The 25,072-nt window shown below is 39.6% G+C and overlaps 1 protein-coding gene and 1 long non-coding RNA gene across 7 annotated transcripts; one reads left to right on the top strand and one right to left on the bottom strand.

Annotated features, from left to right (window-relative positions):
• Positions 1-84: 84 nt before the first annotated feature.
• On the bottom strand, positions 85-23,246 carry LOC124868354 (mycbp associated protein). Of its 6 annotated transcripts, none has more exons than XM_047365534.1 (19): positions 23,115-23,246; positions 21,848-21,954; positions 21,639-21,780; positions 21,413-21,513; positions 21,142-21,319; positions 20,922-21,037; positions 20,690-20,840; positions 20,433-20,551; positions 16,929-17,053; positions 15,575-15,683; positions 13,719-13,911; positions 13,405-13,592; positions 13,088-13,234; positions 10,553-10,651; positions 10,316-10,443; positions 10,082-10,176; positions 8,661-8,806; positions 4,037-4,204; positions 85-254 (listed from the first exon to the last, which is right to left on the bottom strand). In XM_047365534.1, exons 1-19 carry the CDS (start codon positions 23,137-23,139, stop codon positions 159-161), a joined length of 2,433 nt encoding a protein of 810 aa, XP_047221490.1. In that variant the 5' UTR covers positions 23,140-23,246; the 3' UTR covers positions 85-158. The 6 variants fall into 6 exon arrangements, with proteins under 6 accessions (XP_047221490.1, XP_047221489.1, XP_047221488.1 ...); XM_047365533.1 differs by having other exon boundaries at positions 21,639-21,783; XM_047365532.1 differs by having other exon boundaries at positions 23,106-23,230.
• LOC124868386 lies at positions 13,004-13,488 on the top strand. The gene is made up of 2 exons (XR_007038318.1): positions 13,004-13,140; positions 13,448-13,488. It is a non-coding gene; the product is annotated as an uncharacterized LOC124868386 (long non-coding RNA).
• Positions 23,247-25,072: the final 1,826 nt, after the last annotated feature.

The following is a 25,072-nucleotide window of genomic DNA, read 5'->3' on the forward strand; positions in this document are numbered from 1 at the left end:
GGGACGCGTCTTTCGCTTTGTCAGCGCTTAACACGACAGCTAATGTGGGACTGAATGCGTGAACAAATATTCAATTACTCGGTGTTCAATAAACCAACTTTATTGATTTCGCAATAAAAGAAAACGTGATTGGTTGTGGGTTTTTCTGAGCCAGCCTTTCAGGCGCAACAGTTTGTGTTCTGTCCATCACCTACATGGACGTTCTCCATCAGGTCGCACAGACTGTCCACAAGGTCTTCCATGCAAGCGTACACCTGCCAGAGAAACCGACAGGCAGAGTTCATTTTAACAGCAATTCATACACTACATAGTCACTTTAAAACAAAATAAATTGGGAGGAGATGGTAACAGGAATTAATTATGTCCAAATTCAACCTTAAAAATAGCTATTAGCTCATCTATTAATTTAGTTTTCATCAAATGTTAGACCAAACTTACAGAGAAAACAACATAAAGAGGCACGAGTGATAAGAAAAGATGGCTATATGTTCACTGGTGATTTTAAGCTCACCTCAGAGGTTTAGCACATTTTTATGTGCCAGTTCTGCTGTGCATTAACAATCTGCCCAGGGGTCATGAAAGTGCATCTTATTAAATTAGAATATCTATAAAATTTGTCATAATTTTCAGGAATTTGATTCAAAATATTAAACAGACAGATAGACTGTAAATTTGTTAATTACAGTTTTCAGATAATTAAAAGCCAAAATTCAGTTTCTCCAGAAATTAGAAAATTACATAAGGCCAATAAAAAATGATGTCAGGAACAGGAATGTTATGCTTTGGCTTAGAGAGCAACAGTGAAGACTGCTTAATAGTTGACCATAAAAAGGCAGAAAAAGGTGTTGCCAGAGAAGCAGGCTATGTCATGAATTTCAGTTTTTGAACTGAATTGCAGAGATAAACTAACATTCCAACAATGATCTTCTATTTTATTGATATGCACTTGTACTGTATATCATGATCCTGGTGTGTTTATGTGCTGGTGCCTGAGATCTTTCCCAACAGAAGATCTCTGCTAGAAGGCTTGGCTGCACACATGTCGGCTATCCCATCATCTGGCTGTTGGGGTTTTAAGGAGCTGCTGGATGACCAGTCTTCCCCTAATGCTCAACTAACTTGGTAGAGTCACATCCAAGCCAAGCTTCCTGAATGTTTTGCATTTTTCTAAGATTAGTTTCTCATATTTGCCTTCTTGCCTTCCTCGAGATCATTTTCTGTGCCTCCCAGGTTTAAGACGTCCTGCTGCTTTCCACACCAACAACTAATCACATCAGCAAACCTCTTTGTGAAAAATCACTTCTGGAAAGGCATTCCACGGTCATCCACAGCAGCTTCTCCATCTCCATTAATCCTCAGCCTGCCCAACTCTATAATGTCTTCTGTTCAATCCTCACCTGGATCTCAGACTACCTTCTGCTCCACCTGCATTTAAAATCCTTCTAAAACACAAGACTCCCCTTTCTCAAGTTAACACCAGGACCCTTGGTGCCCTCTAGGCTCCTCCACCAACCTCTACACAGAACGCCCTCTAAGAATTACCTCTTTATCTAAAGATTCACCACCTTGTTCTCCACCTCATCTAACTCCTCCTCTTTCTCTCTAGATGCTGCTTAACTACATTAAGTGGTTGAGTGGAGATGCAACTGTGAAGCCATCTACAAGAAGGGACAGAGCAGACTGTACTTTTTGAGGAAGCGTAGGACCTTCAGTGTTTGCAGCAAGATGCTGCAGATCTTCTATAAGCCTGTTGTTGAGAGTGACCTCTTCTGCCATCATCTGCGGGGGAAGCAGCATCAAAGCCAGAGACTTGAAAAAGCTCAACAAGCTGATAAAGAAGGCTGGTTCTGTTCTGAGGACTCCTCTAGAACCTCTGGAGATCATTGTGCAAAGAAAGATTCTTCATAAAATTAAGAACATTAAGAAGAACCCTGAGCATCCTCTTCATCAGACTGTTGTTCAACAACAGAGTGTCTTCAGTCAGAGGCTTCTTCAGATCTGCTGTAAGACGGAGCGCTACAGGAGATCCTTCCTGCCTACATCCATCAGCATCTACAACGGCTCTTTGAAGAAACCTTCATAATATGAGCTATAACAACATTTAATTTCCCTCTGGGATTAATAAAGTATGTCTGAATTGAATTAATGGAAGCCTCTTATTTTGCATCGTTCTCCCCTCCTCTCAATGTAAATAAATATTTTTGCTTGAAATGTACCAAGTCCTGCCTATGATTCTGCATGTGGGTCAAGAAATTATCTAGAAACATGACACATATAGACAGGGTACATAAAATAAAAAAAAGATGCTGAGTAGATAACCTCAGTGTGAGATTTTATTATTAACAAAAATATGAATTTAGTCTAAATCTGTAAATGTGAGAAAAAGGTGAATAGCTGTCTGAATAAAGGTATCTATTGGTGTCTAGATGTGGTTAAAAAAATTTTCAAGCTTGATCAAATCTATCAATCAAGTCTAACCAATCCTGGCTTTCAATGTTTGTGTTTAGGCAAAGTTTTACTGACACATAAGGCTTCTAAAAGTCCAGTTTCCAACATACGTTTCTGGGTTAAACAGGCACAGCGACTGGACAATTAGACATAGGAACAGAAATGTTCGTGAACATTCAGGATTTTCTGAGTGATATTGACAAAAATAAAACATAAAAAATACATCGTTTATTTAAATATTTAACATAAAGGTGGGCTGGAATGCCCTGTACTCATTTTTATTGCTGTGGAGCGGAACAGGTCTTAGTTGAATAGCGCGTGCAGAGTTGTCTGTTCTGAGAAGTTTGTTCAATGTTCTTCTAAGATCTGCTCTGGAGAGCTTCCCAGCACAAGAGAGTTATTGTTGAACCAGTGTGCGATATTTTTCTTTACTTTAGTTAGATTCTTTGGTTTTCTGGAATTACGTGCTCTGACACAAACAGCCTAACAGATTTCTATAAAGAAAACTATACTTTTCACAACAGGATTCTCAAATATGTGCAAAAGATTTCTGGAAAGATTTTAGAATATGTTTTGAAAACTAAAAAAAAACTATAATGTAACTATTGTAACCTTGAATTTTGTCCATTTCTACACCCACATATCTGCTGTCCTTCAATACCCCCATCTCTCCTCCAAGAATGTTGTGTTTGACTGATATTAGTTTTTTCTCACTTTCACTATTTCCTCCTTGTTCTTGTTAACACTGAAGATAATATGGTTGTTCACACATCATGTCCCATGTACATACTGTATCTTTCTGTTTAACACTCAAACACAATTCTCCATTCAAATCTCAGCTCTCCTGTACTGCTCCTAGGCACCTAACAAGCGTGACCTGTCTCTCAGGTGATTCTGAAAGCATCAGCCTTCATTTAATCAAATAGCTTTGCGGCCTGTACCTTTTCAAAGACAAGAGAGGAATCGAAAAACTTGTTCTGTCCTTTTCTGCTTTGGCCAAATTAAAGTAGCCTTACCTGAAACGGGTAGATGATGAATAACTAAAAGACAATAAGCAAACTGTTGTGGGCTCAGTAAGGAGCCTACTTCTTAAGTGAGTGAATGGGAGTTTCTCTCGGACTTTCATATTTTGGAGAATTTATAGTTATTATGAGAAGGGGGGAATTGTTTAGCTAAAAGGACTGAAATGCTCTCACATTTATAGACTGGTACACATGTCACAAGGCAAACTGAAGTTTCATTCCAAGGGGACCTTGACATGTGGCAGTAAAGGAAGCTGGAATCAAACCCACGACTTTCTGATTGCAAGAAAACTACTAATCCAAGAGAGATACCCACAGCTTCCCCATGTTATGCTCTGGAGGATGCGTCTATGTGACCCCTTGACTGGTTATTGTTAGACCTCCTATCTCACCAGTACGAGTCAAGAATACTTTACAGGAACATGTTTAGCATCAGAGCTTCAGAAAACAACCCAGAAGTCTCATTTTTTTCAAGACAGTATTCTATAGAACTTAGTAAGAGTCTGTTACAAGTGACAAAACATCTCAGAGATGCACTGTATGTGGCAAAACATAACATAACTTGCCTTTTTATGCAAAGTTCTTGTGTAGATGAGGATCGTCTCTGGATCTACACTTCGGATTTCCGTGGTGCTCTCTAAACCAATATCCGCCAGTGAACCGGAGTCCTTCCATTGCTTTTCTCTGGAATGCTTCCCTGTGTCATCCCTTCTTTTAACCTTAATTTTGTTCTCCTGTGGAAAATTATGCAGAGTTGCAGTTAAACACATCCTCCGTTTCCGAAGCAAACAGTGCTGTTAGCGCATAGCTGTGCTAGCATCTGTCAAAGATAGCTTGGACTGGTACAGGTGCAAATAATTCACACCTTGGCATGCTGTCTGAGAGCAAGTGCACATTTGTCACACCATGTTCTGTTTCCATGGCACCATATGAGTAATAAACTGTACCTTACCCAATGACTCAACTGTTACACAGACAAGAAAAGTACTCAGCAGAATATGAACAGATAAAGCTGTGTCGTCGATTTTCTTGTAAATGTCAAAAATGGTGAACAAGTAGTGACCAGTTTGAGGGGAAGTAACATGTCCAGGGCTAAAAAAAGAAGTTTGTTGTCATTAAGGGGAGAAATCAAACACTTAAATCCTAATCCTATAATCCTGAGTGGGTGAGAGCAGAAAAGCAGCCATATGCCTTAAAATGACTGACATATTGCAAAAGTATTAATACCCCCTAAACATTTTGTCATCTTGTTTTACAACCACAAACGGCAGTTATTTCTTTTATGAAAAACCAACACAAAATAGGTCATAATTTAACTGTGGAAGAAAATTGATACATACTGTATATTTACATTTTGTTTAAATAAAACAAAATCTGAAAAGTGTGGCATGCAAATGTATTTGGCGCCCTTTACTAAGTAAATTCCAGTGCAAGAAAATGATGTCAAAAGTCGCCCTTATTTAGTAACAAGAATCTACCTGAGGATAATTTAATCAGAATACAAATCCAGCTGTTCTGTGAAGATCTCAGAGGTTTGTTACGGAACATTAGCAAATAAACAGCATCATGAAGACCTACGAACATAGCAGACAGACTGTTCAGTCCATCCTCAGAAAATGCGATGGCACAGCTGCAAACTTACCAAGAGATGACCTAAACTAAAAGACAGGACCAGGAAAGCATTAATCCGAGAAGAAGCCAAGAGCTCCACGGTAACTCTGAAGGAGGCTCAGAGAGTCACAGCTCTGGTACGAGAATCTGTAGACAGGACAACTATTTTTGTCAGTGGAGTTTTGTACTCCACCTACATGGCCTTTAAGGAAGAGTGGCAAGAAGAAAGCCATCAGCAGACCTATTTAAAGATTGTGACAATGCATGTACACAGCAACCCTGTAGAAGAAGGTGCCCTGGTCAGATTTGACCAAAATGAACAACTTTGTAATTGTTGCAAAACCCTGTGGGGGAAATCTAACACCATCCATCAACCTGAACACAGCCTCCACAGGCTGACACAGTGGTGACAACATTATACTGTGGGGATGCTTTTCTTCAGCAGGGACATAGAAGTTGGTTCTATTTAAAAGGATGGAGCTAAATGCAGAGCAATTCTAGGAAAAAACCTGTTTTAGACTGCTGAGGACTTGTGACTTGGGTGGATGTTCACCCTCCAGTAGAACAATGACCCTAAACAAACAACCAGCGCTACAATAGAATGATTTGGTTAATAGCATATTCATGTATTAGAATGGCCTGGTCAAAATCCAGACTGAAATGCAACTGAAAATTTGACACTGCCAAGACTTTCCTCCTGGCTCTAATTCGTTGATTCTGACCTGGCGCTGTGTATTTCTGCAAATGGCAGTAGGACCACTGGGAAGAGGCTGAAGAGCTTTATTTGTTTCACATATTATCTGTCCATATTCTACTGTCAGGACATAGTGACAGTTTTAACAAATATGTAAAAAATACATTAAAAAAAAAAGTTACCTACTGGAGCTTTAACTTCCACACAGGAGTGTGTCCACTGTGCCACCTTTCCCCGTAAACTACTTCACCGCAGGCTAGCCCACCAGGTTAGCTTGCCTAGCGGAGACCTGGTCATGTGTGGGTCGCCCATGCCTCAGGGCGAAACCGGGGTGGAACCACTTACTACACCTGGCCTGAGCTGGGCAGATGCAGACCCCCCTGATAATGTGCCAACATTCCCATTGCCTCAGACGGATGAAGTACGTGATGCTCTCGCCATTTCTCAATAGCTCCTGGAAGGGGATGGGGACGAATATGGGGCAGTCAGAAGACTCAGAGCTCTTACTGTTGGACAACAAAGAGGAGGACTCAACTGTCCTTGTTAGCTGGAGCTAGGCTGCAGAGCCTCCATCAGCAGAAGAAGACAGCAAGCCTGTGTCCCCTTGACCTAGACATGCAAGATGTGCAAACGTGCGGCCGCGGGGCTGAGCAAAAAGTAGTTTTATTAACACCATTCAGTGTGCCAGAGCACCGTCAACCAGGTCCCTGTATGAGCAGAAGTGGAAGGTGTTTGAAAGCTGGTGCGCAGACTTTCACCCTCCTCTTTCAGTGCTCGGTGGCATTGGTCTTGTCATTTTTACAGAACTTTTTTGATGAAGGCAAAGCCTTTTCAAAAATAAAGGTTTATTTGGCTGCTATTTTAGCCTCATGTTGGCTTTGGGGGGAAAATATGTCGTTTATGAAAGGGGTACATCGCAAATTGCCCACGTCCAGGCCTTTGGCCCCACCGTGGGACAATCCAACTGTTTTAGAGCCTCTGTCTTCTTCTCTTTTTGAAACATTGGAAGAGGTTGAGCTTAGGTTTCTATCTCTCAGAACAACTTAGTTGCTTGCTCTGGCCTCAGCTAAGCAGGTTGGTGAAATTCATGTCATTTCGGTCCATCAAGCCTGTAATAATTTTTTCCCTGATGACTCAAAGGTCATCCTGCAACCTAACCCAGTTTTTGTTCCAAAAGTGGTGGGTTCATGCTTACCGATAAAACTGGCTGCCTTTTACCCACCTCCTTTTGCTTCAGAGGTGCAAAGGCGTCTACATAATCTGTGCCCTGTGCGTGCAATGCGGTTTTATTTGGACAGGACACAAGGGTTTAAGAAAACCAATCAGTTATTTGTGTCTTGGGGTAAGCCACATGTAGGAAAGCCTGTGTCAAAGCACCCTCTTTCAGCCTGTATTGTGGAAACTTTTACTTTGGCATATTCCAGCAGGGGCCTCCAGCCCCCGCCTGGTCCCCGTGCATATTCCACCAGAGGGCTGGCATCTTCATGGGCTCTTTGAAAAGGGTCTCTATTTAGGAGGTGTGTGCAGCTGCATGCTGGGCTTCCTCCAATACATTTGCTGGATTTTACAAATTTGATGTGACTGCTCCTGTTTGGGCACATTCAGTCTTACGTGCAGGCTCTCATGGTGTGGGTCCGTACTAATTGGCCACTGGCAACAATTGTCACTTAAACAGGCATGTCTATCAGTCTGAGAGTCAGTATTTCTCCCCATAATGAGACACTCACTCAAGCTATGAAAGAGAAATTAAGGCTATGAATATAACCCTGGTTATCTGATTAGCATGAGTGAGTGTCTCACCAGACCACCCTCCTTGCTGTGAACTGAGGAAGAGGTACGCTTGTTTTTGAATGATGAATGATACTATGTCAGCCCTATTTATAGGGTGATGATCCAGGCCCCTTCTGACATAAACGTCACTGACGCAAGCCATTCAGAGCTGGCGTAATGACATTTAAGCTTTTGACGAGGTCATGCAGGAGGCGTTCCCTATAGTGAGGCACTCACTTGTGCTAATCAGAGAACCGAGACTTTATTCATAATCTTAGGTTCTACAAAGGATTGACTCAGGGAGTAAATATTAAATGTAAAAGGAGGTTTAAAGATTTTTATCAAAAAATTGTGAAGAAATGTATGTGTTTTCTTTCAGTTCTCTATTATGCTCTACTTACATAATACATGAAATTTCAATAAAATACATTAAAGTTTGTAGCTGTATTTTGGCAAAATGTTAAAAGACACTGTTGTCATTGTTTTGCTCAAACAAGTTTCTCTATTAAAAACTGAACAGACACTGTGTTGCTAAGCTACTGCTATAACCCTGTCAAAGGACAAATCTCTTGACAGAAAGTCTTTATTTTCTACATTATTGGGGAAAATGTTCTGTCTTCAGCATCACTTTGAGGTTCTGCCTGTAGTCACATAACGTACATCCATCAAACAAACTGATAAAACAAACAAAGATTCAGAATAAAGCCGTACCTCAGATATAATGTGACATGTATAATCATATTTAAAATAACATTTTAAAAACCGAATCGAAATAAATGAATACTGCAGATGAGTCGATTTCTGAGAATGAGTGTGTGGTTATATGGGAGCAGCCGCCAGTAGTAACAGAACAACACTTGAAAAGCAGATGAACAGAAGATGACTTGACAACTTGTTTCAAGTGAAGAGAGTGACTCATGTTGGACTGTCACATTCAGTGTTGTGTTTTGTGTCTTGTTTCATTAATGATCATAATCCAAAGTGATTTGACTCTGCATCAAACAACTATAAATTATCAGTCTCTTTGTTTATGATGGTTAGTGAGCTACAAACATATTCATGGACACACAGAGACAGCTTCTCTTCTGTACCCTTCTGACAGTGAGTGCCTTTACCTCCAGTGAGCTGTCAGCTGTTGGTGACTCGGCCTCTAATTTGTTGCTGTCTTTAAATCTTGATTTCAAGCCACTCCTCTCTTCTTTTGCAGACATCTTTCTCTTGCTTTGAATCTTGTCATCTGTGGATGACCTAGTAGCTACATCTAACATGCAATATAGAAAAAAAGGATATCTAAACAGTGGGATATTTCCTATTATTCAGAACTTAAAACAAACAGTTCAGAAAAAAATTAGCTGTTAAATAACAGATTTGAACCAGGGTTCAGTTTAATTTTGTGCTTTTCGCTTTTTCACTTTTATTACTACCAGTGAATACAGATGGAAAGATGCACATTTGCTCAGATCTGGTGCAGTGGAGCTTGTCCTGCACTTTTCAAGGTTGATGTTTTGATTCTGCTTTATCTCTGTTCAGATACATATTAAATACAAACAAAAAAGAATAAATACAAATTCAATTAGAATTAAAAATCCTTCCTTTGCATTAGGGATATAATTGTAAACACTTTTCCACATAGCTTTGGTTTAGTTTACAACATTTACAGACTGTAGCTCTCTATTTGAAAATCAGATTCCTTCTCAATTCATGTAAGGTATGTGGACCCCATCATGACTGCAGGGCTGCACCATATTAGGAAAACATGTAATTATGATATTATTGCTGAATACTGTGAAGACTATATCAATGTCATAATATTGTTCTTGGTTGCCAAAAAGATACATCAAGTGATATTCTATCACATATTGAATTCAAGCAGTCCTTTGCCATTGTTATATGACATTTTGGCAGATTGGGCTAGGCTGCCACATCAGTTTTTCAGATAAAATTTGTTGATGACTTCAGATTAAGCCCTCTGTGGGTTGATCATTTTTATTTTCATCAGATGATCTGGCATGCTTTTTTTCCCAACACATTACCAGCTCCACATCACTATGGTTATTCTGCATGATGTTTTTGTTCCAAATGAGATCTGAGGTGTTTTCAAAGTGTTCCTTTCATTTTTTGGAGCAGTTCATTTAAATGACCAAAACTGGTCTTTGAAGGTGTATTAATGACTTTGTTCATTCTGTTAGGCAAACCGAGCTTATGAATGTTTTAGTTTGTCTCTCTGATAGTCAGATTTTTAGTTGTCTATCACCATCACAGTGTGGATTAGTGATTTTGTTTTACCTCAGGGCAGCTATTTTGAGTACAGTATTTATAAAACATTGATTTTTCTTTGTTGATCCACAACAAAACTCTAGAAGTAAATTGAGAAACAGCAACAACAGAGTGAGATAATGAAGTTTTGAATGATTACATGTCTCAAGTGAAACTGAGAAGAAAGGCATACTTTACTCTTATACTAAATGCTTCTGCCATGGAGTAGAGTCCAACAATGATCTGAGATAATCTGAGATTATGAGTTTGTGCTTCCTACCAGCCCAAGTTTCTTTCTCTGGAAGGCCCATCACATCTCTTAGCCTCATGGCTTCATCAGCCATGAAGTCTAGAAGTTTTATCCACAGTTGTCGCCTGCAGGGGGCACAACAACACCACAATATACGGTTTTATTGATCAATTTGCAGCCGTAAAACATGAAAGTAATAAACGAGATAATAAAAAGAACATGCATAATGCATGTTTATGTACTGCACTATTCTATATACTTCACCCTATAATGGTAGGCGTTAGAACTTGGTATTTTACATAAGATGGTTCAGAAAGTTGCAGATACAGACAGTTTAGCTGGGATAAACTCTCTTCTTTGATGGGCTCCTCATCAGGCAGACACAGCACAGCCTTGATGATAAGTACAGAAAATTACAGGTATTGAATGTATGACATAAACCTGTTTGAATCTTGCTTATATTCTGTAACATGGTCTATATTTGCCTCATATTACGATTACCTGTCGAAGAGTGTCAACAGAGAAATCCCAGCTGCCTCCCTGATTCACCTGTTGCCACAGTGTCTTTAGGTCCTCTACTGGCTGATAATTGTACTGCAACTAAAACCACAATGGAATAAACATAATGACAAAACTTTGTTTTTAGGACTTTACATTTAATAATTCTATATTTTTGCACAGCTTTGACATATAATATGACTAGATTTATTTATGCAACCTCTAAAAATAAACAAATAAAAAAGATGTAAATATAATAAAGGGAAAATAAGTAGTTTACAGAAAGGTTGAGTAAAGTAGCTTTCAGATATGAGTTAAAATCTTTTGTTTTTGTCTTTCTCTTTTTTTATAGTCACACAATTATAACCTGATAAATATAGATATTGTATTACAATTCTAAGATTTCATTTAAACACCAGAGACTAGATCAATGAGCAAACAGAAAAGCTGAAAAGGAACAGATAGAGAAAACCATTTTCTATTGGACTGGATTCCTCCCACTTAATGTGCAGGACAGCTCACCATTTATTGAATAGAAATGTTAAATTTCTCTTGATATAAGGTTTACTTGAATTTTGGAACATGTGTGTTTGTATAATAGATCCAGTTACTTTTATTAATAAAAATATTAATACATTAATCTTAAAAGAAAATTATAAAAATGTTTTAAAAACCTTCCAGCTCTGACTGACAGTTGCAATTAACAGTCTATCTTTTATTTCAGTTTACTCATTAGTGGTAGGTAAAAGACTAGTAAAAAGGTAGCTTGTTTTAGGAGAAATATGTGATGTATCCTAATTTTAGGACACTAAAGATGTAATTGTTTGGTCGCACTTCAAAGACCTTGATTTTTCACACGTGGAGACATTTTGTATTTAATGCCATTGTCTTTAGCAATCAATTATAAATAATATACTCCCTCTAAATTATGATGGAAATTAATGGAGGAGAGATAAAATGAATAAGAGTTCTAATGAAGGCTTGGTTTGGGAAGAACAGACTTTATGGGCTAATCACTCTCACGCCTACAGTAAGTGAAGCACACAATGAATGGATCCATTACTGGGTCATTTCTCACTGACTCACGTGCACTGACTAAGGATCTGAAATCGACCCTCTCATAGAAAAATCTATGACACATCAAGACTACACTAAAATGGGTTATAAATGTGACCAATGAGCTTCAAATAACATGTGACATGGAACAGAGGATTAAACAAAATAAGTAGCTCAGTCACCACAACATCAAAACTACCATAACAAAGGAAACTGAAAGATGGCAACATTTATTCTTGCCTGTGGTTTGGTATAGGGCTACATTCACATGTTGTGATGACAACCTACAAACATGTACTCTGTTGTATTTAAGCTCAACCACAATACTTTATTTTATCCCTGTTCATTTCATTCTTACAATTTTCAACAGTGTCATGGTTACTATTCTAAAGGAGTTCCAGATGATTAAGCTAAGCCATGTTTGTCCATTGTAAACAGCAGTTTTGATGTGTATTTTGATGAACTGGTTGAAAAACCCATATGGGTCCATTTGACCTAAAGTGTCACCCTCAGAAAAAAACAGAATTGGTTGCGATATTCAGAAAAATCCCAGAAACCACCAGGTAATTGCGTCACTGTCTTCAATGAAGCAGGTTTAACGAGGTTCCAAAAGCGACTGCTAGAAGCTAAACTGAATCTTGTAGCTGCCATAGACAAACCAAAAATGTTACAGTCAGATGACATCATGACCGAGCTATTTGGATTAAATTAAATTAAAAGTATGTTTGGGCACAAATGGGTGTTAAGAGGGAAAGATGATGCCAAATTCATCATAAATTCATCATAAATGGTTCTGGAATTGATAAAGGCAACATCAAGTTTCTGGATTGGTCCTGACCTCAACACTACTGAAAACATTTGGACTGTGTTTAAAACCCAAGTTTGGAACAGAAAATCAGCGTTTTTAAATGAAGTCAATTATCAAGATTGAAATGTATCAGCATTAAGCCAGAAGCTTGTTGATGGCTACAAAAAGTGTGTGGCTTCTCTGCTAGTATATGTAAATGTATCACAGAAACTGTGAATTGTTTAGTGTCTAACAGGTTTCCATACCTATATATAGCTTGGCTGTGAGATATACTTGGTGGAGATAATAGATTAGATGGCTCTTGAACTTTTTACTGTAAAATGACAATCTGCGGCTCATTCACACTTTCCAAACATTACTACTTCTTGAAAAGTCCTGTGATAGTTTAACACAACCTGAATGAAAATATGAGCATGTTAAAATTTCCTTGACAGTATCATAGTCTGTAGTACTTTCTATTTTTTATACCTTAATAATTGTATCGTTTATAGACAAAGTATGGGGGCAATACAATTTTGAATGGCAGAGGTAGTCATGACACAATGTTGTAGTCCCTTAATTTGCATTTTTTAAATCCTTTCTCTGAATCTGCAGTGCTGTTTATTATAAACAATCAGAAAACTGAGGCAATACTAAAAATAAATAATGGCGGTTTTCACCAGTAGGTAAATTACCTTGGGGTTTGTGGTCTGGAACAGCTGTTCTTCAGTGATGTAACGCTCTGCAGGTGAGTTGGGCCTTTCAGGGATGTGGACCCTCCTCACGATCTCGTGCACAATTGATCCACACAGTTTTTCCACAACAACCTTTTCTAGCTTGTTCTGTTTAACACACACACACACACACACACACACACACACACACACACACACACACACAACACACACACACACACACACACACACAAGATAAATCCAACAAAAGTACAGCTTTTTATGAAAGGAAATTACTTTTGTTTCATTTCTGAAACACAATGTGCTGGTTGAGCTACCTCTATGAAGCGCCTCTGATCTGCAGTTTTGTCCTGTTTGAAGGCCTTTCCACTCAACCTGACCTGAATCGAGGCTCCTTGCAACAACAAAGGATGGGTTCTGAGTTGCCAGAGTTCATTCCAGAGACCCGGCTCCTCTGACTTAAATATAAACTCCACCTGCTGGGTTTCACTGGGACGGATCACACCTGAGTTATAGTGGAAAAAACACAAAAGGCTGAATGCTGGTGGAGTGATAAGAAGGGCTGACACGTGGACAAATATGTGTTGGACAAACAGCAGAAGCAGGTGTTTTATCATGTTAGTGACTGTACCAGGGGAGGACTTGAAGTAGAAGCGCACTCTGTTGTTTTGTGAATACAGGTGAGACAGACTCTGTGGCCTTGGAAGCTTGTGCCAGCTGAAAAAGATGACGGTGTTGCCTTCATTGCGCAGCTCCAGGTCAGTTGAGGCAATTTGTCCGGTTTGGCTTTCGAAGAACACAGAGGTACTGATTCCAACCTCTCCCTAATCAATCCGGGGTAAGAAAACCAAGAAAAGGCAGATGAAAGATCATAATAAAACACTGTCTGACAGTGACTGTGTGTTCGTTAGACTTTGAAAATACAATATCCCATCTCCAAAACATTTCCAATTTAAAATGTAAGAATTAATTGCCAGTAAAGGTTTAGTATAAATTGGAAATAGTTGATCATGATTTGATTTATTTGTTTTTTATTTTTTGCAAAAGATGGCGAAATTACCCTGACTGGAGATCAGGCATATTTAAAAGTGTTGGCAAAGTCACCGGTTATATGTTTTTGTGTTGCTTAGCAACAAATGTTGTAAACAGATACACAATAATAATATCAACAGTGACACCCTTTTCCGGTCGAGTACCATGGCCTTGGACTTGGAGGAGCTGATCTTCATCCCAGCCGCTTCACACTCGGCTGCGAACCGCCACAGCGCATGCTGTAGGTCTTGGCTAGAGGGGGCCAGCAGGACCACGTCATCTGCAAAGAGAAGAGATGAAATCCACTGGTCCCCAAACCAGACCCCCTCCGGCCCTTGGCTGCGTCTAGAAATCCTGTCCATAAAAGTTATGAACAGGACCGGTGACAAAGGGCAGCCCTGCCGGAGTCCAACATGCACTGGGAACAGGTCCGACTTAGTGCCGGCAATGCGAACCAAACTCCTGCTCCGCTTGTACAGAGACCGGATGGCCCCTAATAAAGGGCCCCCAATTCCATACTCCTGGAGCACCTCCCACAGGGCATCACGAGGGACACAGTCGAATGCCTTCTCCAGGTCCACAAAACACATGTGGACTGGTTGGGCAAACTCCCATGAACCCTCCAGCACCCTGTAGAGGGTATAGAGCTGGTCTAGTGTTCCACGGCCGGGATGAAAACCACACTGCTCCTCCTGAAGCCGAGGTTCGACTATCGGCCGGACTCTCCTCTCCAATACCCTGGCGTAGGCCTTACCAGGGAGGCTGAGGAGTGTGATCCCCCTGTAGTTGGAACACACCCTCTGGTCACCCTTCTTATGAAGGGGAACCACCACTCCAGTCTGCCAGTCCAGAGGCACGTCCCTGACCGCCACGCAATGTTGAAAAGGCGTGTCAACCATGACAGCCCCACAACATCCAAAGATTTGAGGTACTCAGGGCGGATCTCATCCAACCCCGAAGCCTTGCCACTGCGGAGCTTTTTAACCACCTCGGTGACTTCAGCCTGGGTGATTAAAGAGTCCAACCCCGAGTCCCCAGCCTCTGTTTCCCCCACGGAATGCGTGATGGCAGGATTGAGGAGATCCTCGAAGTACTCCTTCCACCGCTCGATAATGTCCTCAGTCGAGGTCAGCAGCCTCCCACCCCCACTATAAACAGTGTTGGCGAAGCACTGCTTCCCCCTCCTGAGGTGGAAAGTTTGCCAGAATCACTTCGAGGCCAACCGGTAGTCCTTCTCCATGGCCTCACCGAACTCCTATCTGCAAAACCTTAGATCTAAATGATCAGATGTAAATATCTGTGACATCATTCAGTAAAAACATGCCTGATGTTCTACTGATGGATGAGGAGCTGAACTGAGCTTGTTTTTTTTGTCAAGGAGAAAATTCAGTTTGTGTAAAGATTATTTTTTATCTCTTAAAGACATATTAGTACTGACCAGGCAATTTTCAGTACCTTGTCAGATATTGGGTTTCCAGTCCACCTAGCAGGCTGACCATGAATCCTCAAAGCAGGAAAGGGAAAAACCTTGACTTGAACATCAGCAGTTTCTGCCTGTGAGTCCCTGTTGTTAACAATGAAGCAGCAACATCAGGATGCATCTGCACCAAGTCATTTCAATATCCAGTCCTCAGCCCAGCAGAGATGCTTTAGTTGTGTGCATGGAGATACCAAAAAATGATGAAATTATTGTAAAATAATAATCAATCCTCCCCATCGTTTTATATAAATAACAGATTGTACATCCTCTTTTATCCCCAGCCTCTTGCAGCCGTTGGCTGCTGGAAGTTTCTTTCTGCTGAAGGGGAGTTGCTCCTTTATGCTGTCACCACATGCTTCTTCAGAGAGAGGATTACTGCAAAGCCAAAGACTTGATGCAACTAGCTGGGCTTCCTTAGACACATATCTTTTACCAGGAACTATAAACTGGATTTAACAGCATTATATTACACCTAGTGTGGGATTACAATAAATTTAATTGAATTTGTATTTGTTAATATGAGTGGATTGCACTGACTTGAGCCGATATATTTCTGGCTATCACTTGGACCTGTATGTCCTGTAAAGTACCTTAAGATAATATTCGTTTCAAAAGGGTGCAGCATAAATAAACGAAACAAACTGGCTTGGCGTCCAAAATGCTGCAAAAGGCAGGATTGTCATATCCAAACTACTGTGTAACGTTGCTGAGATTTAGACTGTCACTCACTTATTCCTAGAGGCTTCATTCATCTTTTCCCTCTTAATCCTAAGATCTGACTTAAAGCCATGAAGCTGACCCCAACATGAACATTAAATAGTAAAATGGTAAATGGACTGAATTCATATAACGCCTTTCCAGTAACACTGACTACTCAAAGCGCTTTACAGTAAAGCCACATTCACCCAGACGCACTCATTGACGCGCACACATTCATACACCGATGGATAGATCGGTAGGCAATTTGAGGTTAAGTGCCTTGCCCAGGGCACATCGACATGTAGCAGGAGGAAGCTGGAATTTAACCCACAACCCTCAGATTTCAAGACGATCACTCTTCTCACTGAAGACACATCAATGTTGTGTACCTTTGTACTTTTTTGAGAAAAATAAAACTGCACCAAAATTTTGACTCAACACCATGTGAAAGACTATATACAATAAAAAAGGTTAATTAAATTAAAGGAAGTTCAATGCTTATTCAATCGAATTATTAAGACAATATGTGTGATTTTTAAGACATAAAAAACCATGCAACTAGCAGCCTAATGTTTAAGACTTGACAAAGTAATAAACGAATAAGAAAAATAAACTAGTTTTTTATCTTACAGTTTCTCCTTTTTCATCTCATTTTGTTTCTTCTCCTGTTTCTCCTTCTGCAGGAAGAGACTCTGACGCTCTGACAAGGAAGTGAATGGGCTTCCAGTACCTATCACCTCCAGTTTATTGATATCCTGCACACAGTCACACAAAGTTGTTTTTGCCCCGTTAAGGTCAAAATCACAGGATAATAATTATCCTAAACAGCTACAACATTAGGACCACTTACATGAAATTGTGTGCCTCTGATCTGTCACACCATTTCTAAAGAAAATCTCAAATCTGGGACATACCTGGTACTAGAATAATAGATCCTGTAAACCCTGACGAACATGGGATCATTTTTGTGTGCTTCCCACAGCTGGCACAAAATAGCATCAAGTCACAATCTAATTAGCAAATTTAATGTATGCAGTTTTTAGCATTTGGTAGGCTCTTATATTTCATGATATGACCACAACTGATTTAGATCTTGGTCACAAAGGTCCTAAATGTTAAGAACTGTTTTAGGGACGCTGTAATTAAAAACAAAAAGAAGAGTAAGGAAAATGTGGGTTAATCAGTATTGTCATCACCATAGTCAACAAAAATAGTTAATGTTCATAATATTGTGCACCCCTAAATAAAATAAAGAAAGCCAGGATTCTGAAAAGGTTCACAATCCAAGCTGCTTGGGGTCAAAAACATTTTCCACAGTTAGTGATGATTTAAGGGAGCCATGCCGTCTGCTAGGGCTGGTCCACTATGTTTAAGTCCAGAGACAGAGCAGCTGGCTTCCAGGAACTTTTACAGCACTTCATGCTTCCTTTAGCTGACATGCTTTACAGAGAAGGTGATTTTATATCTAGCAGCACTTAGGTAAATTTGTCTCATGGACAAGAGAAATCAACATCTATTAAAACATGTCAGATTAATAAGAAAGAAAACAAAAACATGTATAAAAGGTGTGGACATAGCATACTGAAACATTAAGGTTGGCCACGGATCTTTAAAAAGTAATAAAAATAAATATATAAAATAATTAAAAAGGATTACTAAAATCTAACAAATGTAAATATAACAATACTGACACAATGGTACCGACACCTGCATTGATGACTGGACCTAAACCTCTCTCAGAACCAATAGAGTATTGTCAAGAGAAAGATGAGAGACCCAGAACCAACAATGCAGACAACCTGAAGGCCGCTATAAAAACAATCTGAAAATCCTCAACACCTTTGCCCTCTTGCCATGCGTCATTGTTCAAATAATTCATGCAAAAGGAACCCAACCCAAGAACAGAGTATAAACTATACAGTACATGGACATACTTTTTAGCAGGCCAGCATTTCTAGATTTAAAATCCTTTTTTTCATTTGTCTTGTTTTTTCTAGTTTCCTGATTAACTGTACTAGTTAGATTTGATTAGTTTTAAGCCATAATCATCAAAATAAATTAAATATATCACTTTGTATATAGCCCTGCGATGAACTGGCGACCTGTCCAGGGTGTACCCCGCCTCTCGCCTGTAGACTGCTGGAGATAGGCACCAGCTCCCCCGTGACCCACTATGGAAGAAGCGGTAGAAAATTACTGACTGACTGAATTTGTATATAATGAATCCAATTGACACAATTTGACTGATTTACCGAATTGAATTAACTATTTGATTACATTCTACATCCCTAAAATGCAGATATGCATCTAAATCTATTTGTTGTATTCCTTCAGTCACTCCTGAAAGTCAAATTGCATAAAGTTATGGCTGATCAATGTATGTCCCAGACAGATAAAAAAAGGCCTTTAATAAAAGACCAAACACAAAAGGAAAGTATAGGCAGCGTTAGTGCAAACTTTGTGTATACTGTATATATATATATTTTTTGGGGTTTTTTTCCCCAGTTTTAGGGTATTTAAAGCTGATTCTACCAATCCATCTCCACTTCCTCCCTTACTACTCCAAGGCTATTTTGTTTCTTTGTAGACAGCAATCTTTTATAACAGCCACTACTTTCCTTTTCTGGCTATCCGAGTATGTCACAAAGCCAAGTCAGCTGTGGACAGGACGTTCTGTCTGTGTCTGTGTGTCAAGAGGCACTCAGCATCCCAAATCGTAAACATAACATTAGTGCAACAGAACACACCGCACCAACTTTCCCTCATTGGCACAGCTGTGTGCGTGTTTGGGTGTCTGTAGGTGTGTGACTGAAAGAAAGAAGGAAGAAATGGAGGAGAGACGCCAGCTGAGATCATAAAAAATAGAGGTAATTTGAATAAACATCACCAACATTAACATCTGTTACCTAGGGTGTTAATAGGATTAAATGGGAACTGTCTGTTCAAAGAAGTACATGCTGATGGAGTCATTATAATGCAGGCGGAGTATAAAGTCAGACTATGTCCCTTTTCCTGGGCTCAGCTGCCCCACAGTCTGCAGCCACACTGCTTTTGGCTCTCTAGATTTCATAACTGTACTCACTCTACACTAGCTTGTATGTGAACCATAATTAGTGTTTACCTGCACCTTTATACCTTTAACAGGCACCAAATTACAATTAACTGCATAATTGCAGCACTGTTAACAGTTTTTTTAGGTAAGTAGGAGTGTGTTTATTCTTGTGAGCGTACAAGGTTATGTGGACTTGAGTGAATGTACGAGGACAGTCTGCCTTGTTCGTGTTCAGGAGTTTGTTCTCTCTGCAGAAAACCTGGAACAGTGTGCACAAGACAGAATGATTAAAGTCTGTTTGGGAAGAAACCGAGTGAGGCAGCCTGTGGGGGTGTCAGCACTTTACAGAGCCAAGTACTCCACCATTAAAGTTGTTTCTCTAATGATAAAATCTGTCCCTCAGTATCTATGTTGACAAAATAGAATTACCATACATGTAGGTTACCATATTACCATATTTTAGGTTGAACGTTAACTCATCTGTATACAACATTATTCTAAAGTTCCTGATTCTTGATCGAAGAAGGAAAATAACCCAAATTTCAGAGTCATCAATCTGCAACAGAATGGCTGAAAAAGAAAATAAAACAAAGTGTTGCAGTTGTCCAGTCGAAGTTTAGTTCTCAATGCATTTAAAAGGCCATGGTGTTTCCTTAAAGACCTACAGGAAGAAAAAAATTCAATGCAATGACCTGAAGCCATGATGGAAAGAAGACCAGGCCAAAACTCCTAAACAACAATGTGGGAGAATGATACAGCTCTTATGGAGGAGATATTACAAAGAGTTATTGCAGCTAAAGGTGTTTTATTGAGTAGATTTAACATTTCAAGCAGAGCTTTTCCATTCCTGTTTAACTGATAATGCTAGTGTGGAATCTGTTATGTGTTTTCACACATTTGAAGATGGATTTTACAGTTAATTTCTGGTAAAGACCAGGTGTACTTTTATTTTGTCCTGATCCTTAAAACCAGTCGAAACGTTCTTTTAACAAGTTTGTATATAACACGCCTAAATAATAGAATAGCCTTAAGTTATACGTGTTTTTTCCGATATTTGAGATTACAGAATGACTAAGTCTTACTGGCTTTTCGAAGTCCATATCCTGCAGAATGTCCTGAAGTTCCTGGCACCTTTGTTGCAGATAAGCACTCTGACCCCAAGCCTGAGAAGCTAGATGCTCAGTCCCAGTAGAAATGACTCCTACAGAATAAAAAATGTCCCACAAAAGGACGATCAGTCCAATGGAGAGATAGAGCATGATTTTGTTTTGGTCTTTTTTGTAACCCAATTCAACCACGAAAGACTATAACAAGACTAAAGGGAGGAAAGCATATTTACCCATTTCTATTTGTATACTGCTTGGGTGTCCCACATGTGTGATGGGTTTCTTCTGGCCTCGCTCAGTCTGAGTCAGTGTGGCTGTAATACCGCTCAGTTCATCGCCGCAACGCTGCGGGAGATTCCAAAAATCACGGCCCACACAATAACCCTTCCAAAGAGAAGACACAGGAGTGAAGAGGCTGGAGGAATGAAAATCCGGTAGACCAGAAAAAGCAAATGTGTGTCATACGTATCCAGGGTGGGCGAGCGGAATGACTCGGTCTAGAATTTCCCTCTGCTCCTGAGTTTCTCTGAAATGTTTGGCTTGATTCATCAGCAGGTTTTCCACTGGCCTGTTGAGTGAGTCTTAGAGTAGAGCATAAACATTATACAGATTTAATATCTTCTTCTTTTGTTTCCTTTTCTTCAAACGTTGACATCTGGTCATGAAAAAATCTCAAGAAGCATACACGATAGCTCTTCCTGCTTCTTTCTACGATATCTCATGTGTTTATCCCAGTGCTGCAGGGCATTACTCTGGGTGCTTCTCTGGTGTGAAACCTTCTCTCTCCTTGTGGTGTCTGTACGAGGCCTCCTCGTGGCCTCAGTTGCAGCATCTCCCAGAGGCTTCGAAATTTGCTTTAACAACTTGTTTTGAGGAAAGGAAAGAAGCAAACCCAGTGTATTTAAAGTGTTTCAGTTTAACAAATGCAAAAAAGACTAAAAGTGTTCTCAGGTTACATTGTTCTCCCCCTTGGCTTCCAAATAACTTTGGAAATCTTCTAAGCTGCCAAGGATGCTGTGTGGAAGAACCATCCCACTCTCATCAAATCGCAGGTAAGCTGCAGTAGAACAGAGTCGGACAGAAACAGTACTTTAGAACTCAATGATGGACTTAAACATCTGCAGCTTCAGCTGGATGCATCTTTCAACTACCACATGTTTGTTGAAGTAACGTAAAAAGAACCTGTGAAGTCCAGCTGCTGAGAGTCTTTCACCAGAGGAGCCACCTTTGCAGCATTTCTGTCTTCATCAGGTGGTGTTCTCTGGTGTATTATTGCAACTAGCTCTGGGTTTTGATGACCTTTTGGAGGCTTTGATTTGTAAAGCTGCTATAACAACAATTGAATAAATAAGAACAGTTTCAAACTACTAGAAGATGTTGTTGAAGTTTACCTTTTCATTGTCATAAGAGCTGGCAGCCCGGATCTCCTCGGCTGTTTCCATGGTATCTGTATCACCTAATTTGGGCATTTCTTCCACCATTTTAAATGTCAAGGCTTCTGGAATAAATCCAAGGAAATTACAAATTCAATTACAGAACAAAAAATATCTTCCATTTCTTTCCCTGAATGTTTACACAAACATAACTTCTACAGTACCTTGAAATGTATTCGTACACCTGGAACTTCTTTTCCTTTTGTAATGTGTCAACTAAAGATTTCAATAAATATTATTTCGACAAAACATTTAACCCCGAAAAGTGGGGAATGTGCTTGTATGCAATCCCCTTTATCTGATACCCCTAAACTAAATCCAGGGCAGCCGATTTCTTTTAAAACTCACAATTTAGTCAAGTCTGTGTGTCTACCTGTGTCATTTATTTTTAGTACAACTACAGCTGTTCAGTGAAGGCCTCAGAGCTTTCTTAGAGAACATTACGGAGCAAACAGTATCATGAAAACTGAAGAACACAGCAGAGGAAGCAAGCATGTTATTAAGGGCATCAGTCATTGACAGAAGTATTGCCATTCACTGTTAAATGGTGCTCACTGATAGGTTTTTGTTTTGTAAAAGCACACATTTAATCTCTAGCATTTTTGAACATGCCTTTTATTCCTACTTTGTTATATGTGTTCATCCAAATCACGTGATAAAATGGGAAAACATTCAATAGGCCTGAATACTTTTGCAAGGCACTGTGCACAAAGTAACCTTGGATAAGTACATGGTGAAGTAACTCTTCATTTCTTTTGAATGCCATCAGAACTTCTGCCAACGCTTTTAAGGCATATTTCTTAGTTTTGTGCATATTTTGCTCTCAGTTTGTGTAGACTAGCTTCCTGTCATAAAATAACTCGTTTAATGAAGGCCAATGAGAAACTGTGACACTTTACATAATGACAAACTTGTATAATTATGAAAAGCTCCTGACACTGGCCCACTTTCTGGACAGATATCTTCTTTGTTTCTTCCCTTCCAGACATCACATCATCATTTCTTCTCTTTCTGACTCAGTAGTGATGTATAAAGCAACATGAGCCTTTATTAAACTGTAGATTAAAGGCCTTTCCTTCTTTCGTCTTTCAAACCCGTCCTCCCTTTAGCTAACTCGAACTATGACAGATATGAACTCCAAGTATCGACACACCTACTGAATCCGGCGCTTAAACAGGGCAGAACCGCGACAGAAACACGTGGAGCTGGTACTGACCGGACCTACCGACAGGTTCTGACTCCGTCCTCATTGACTTCCAACAGTTTTAGAGTTAAAGCAGTCAGCTTCGCGGTTAGCCCCGCTTAGCTTACAGCGTTACCATGACAACGGAACCGTCAGACCGCAACAGACTTTCTTTCTTTGTTATAAAGCAACTATTTTGCCAACTCTTTATAATTCTTTTCATTTTGGGTGAAGCCCTTTGGATTGCATAATGGATGGATGGGGCAACAAAAATAAACCTATCTTTTTTAAATTAAAGGAATTAAAAATAAATGTGAAACCTGTGCAACGTAAAAATGTTTGTATGTCAACAATAATGATTGATTGATCGATTGATTTTATTTTTATCTGGCTAAATATAAAATAAGGAAATGGGGTTTTTTTTATGTATCATTAGTTTATGCAAATTTCCATCATACTTCAGAGTAGTGGCTGATTGCCAAAGGTTTTTTTATGTTTCATTTTGCTCACATAACATTTTTTGTTTAATCTTTCATGTTTTCAAAGACTTAGCTTTTATTAACTTAATGCATTTGTCCATAATCCTATTAATGTTTTATTTATTATTTGTTTTAGATAAAACGTATGAAATGTTTTATTAATTAGATGTAAAAAATACAGGTAGGCCTACATCTCAGAAAATTTGTATAATGCGTAAAAGTACAATATTTTTTGCCAGTCATCTTGAAGAGTGAAACTCATAATATAGAATCATTACACATAGAGTGATATATTCTAAGCCTTTGTTTCTAGTAATTTGGATGATTATGGCTTACAGGTAGAGAAAACCCCCAATTCTCAGTCTCAGAAAATTAGAATACTATGAAAAAGTTCATTATTGGACACTCGTGGTGTCACACCTTAATCAAGCTAATTAACTCAAAACAACTGCAAATGTTTTCTGAGCCTTTAATATTTTTAAACCGCCCCTCACTCTGGGTCATAGGCTACACAATCATGTGAAGAGTGCTGACTTGGCAGATGTCCAGAACACAGTCATGGACACCCTTCAGAAGGAGGGAAAGCCACAAAAGGTCGTTGCTGAAGAAGCTAGTTGTTCACAGAGTTCCGTATTCAAGCATATTAACAGAAAATTAAGTGGAGGCAAGAATTGTGGTAGGGAAAGACGAATACTAGACATGGGCTACAAATGTCGCATTCCTTGTGTTAAGCCACTCTTGAACCAGGCACAACGTCAGAAGCATCTTACCTGGGCTAAGGAGAAAAGGAACTGGACTGTTGCTCAATGGTCCAAAGTTCTGTTTTCAGATGGAAGTAAATTATACATTTCGTTTGAAAATCAAGGTCTCAGAATCTGAAAGAAGAGGGGAGAGGCATAGACTCCATGTTGCTTGAAGTCCAGTGTGAAGCTTCCACAGTCAGTGATGGTTTGAAGTGCCATGTCATCTACTGGTGTTGGTCCACTGTGTTTTCTGAAGTCCACAGTCAATGCAACCATCTACCAGGAAATTCTAGAGTACTTCATGCTTCCCTCTGTTGACAAGCTGTGTGGAGATGCTGATTTTATTTTCTAGCAGGAGTTAGCACCTGCACACACTGCCAAAGGTACCAAAAGCTGGATCAGCGACCATGGTGTTCCTGTTTTTGATTGGCCAGCAAACTCCACTGACCTGAACCCCATAGAGAATCTATGGGATGTTGTCAAGAGGAAGATTAGAGACACCAGACCCAACAAGGCAGATGACTTGAAGGCAGCTATCATAGCAATATGGGTTTCCTGAACACCTACGCAGTGCCACAGGCTGATCGCCTCTATACCACAACACATTGATGCAGTAATTCATGCAAGAGGAGGCACAACCAAGTAAGGTGCATAGAAATGGGCTTACTCTTCAGAAGCCTGATATTTGTGCTTAAAACATCCTTTTTTGATTGGTCTAATGTGATATTCTAATTATCGAAGACATTGAATTTTGGGTTTTCGTTACCTGTGAGCCATA

Source organism: Girardinichthys multiradiatus, chromosome 5 (genome assembly GCF_021462225.1).
Source record: "Girardinichthys multiradiatus isolate DD_20200921_A chromosome 5, DD_fGirMul_XY1, whole genome shotgun sequence".
NCBI classification, from domain to species: domain Eukaryota; kingdom Metazoa; phylum Chordata; class Actinopteri; order Cyprinodontiformes; family Goodeidae; genus Girardinichthys; species Girardinichthys multiradiatus.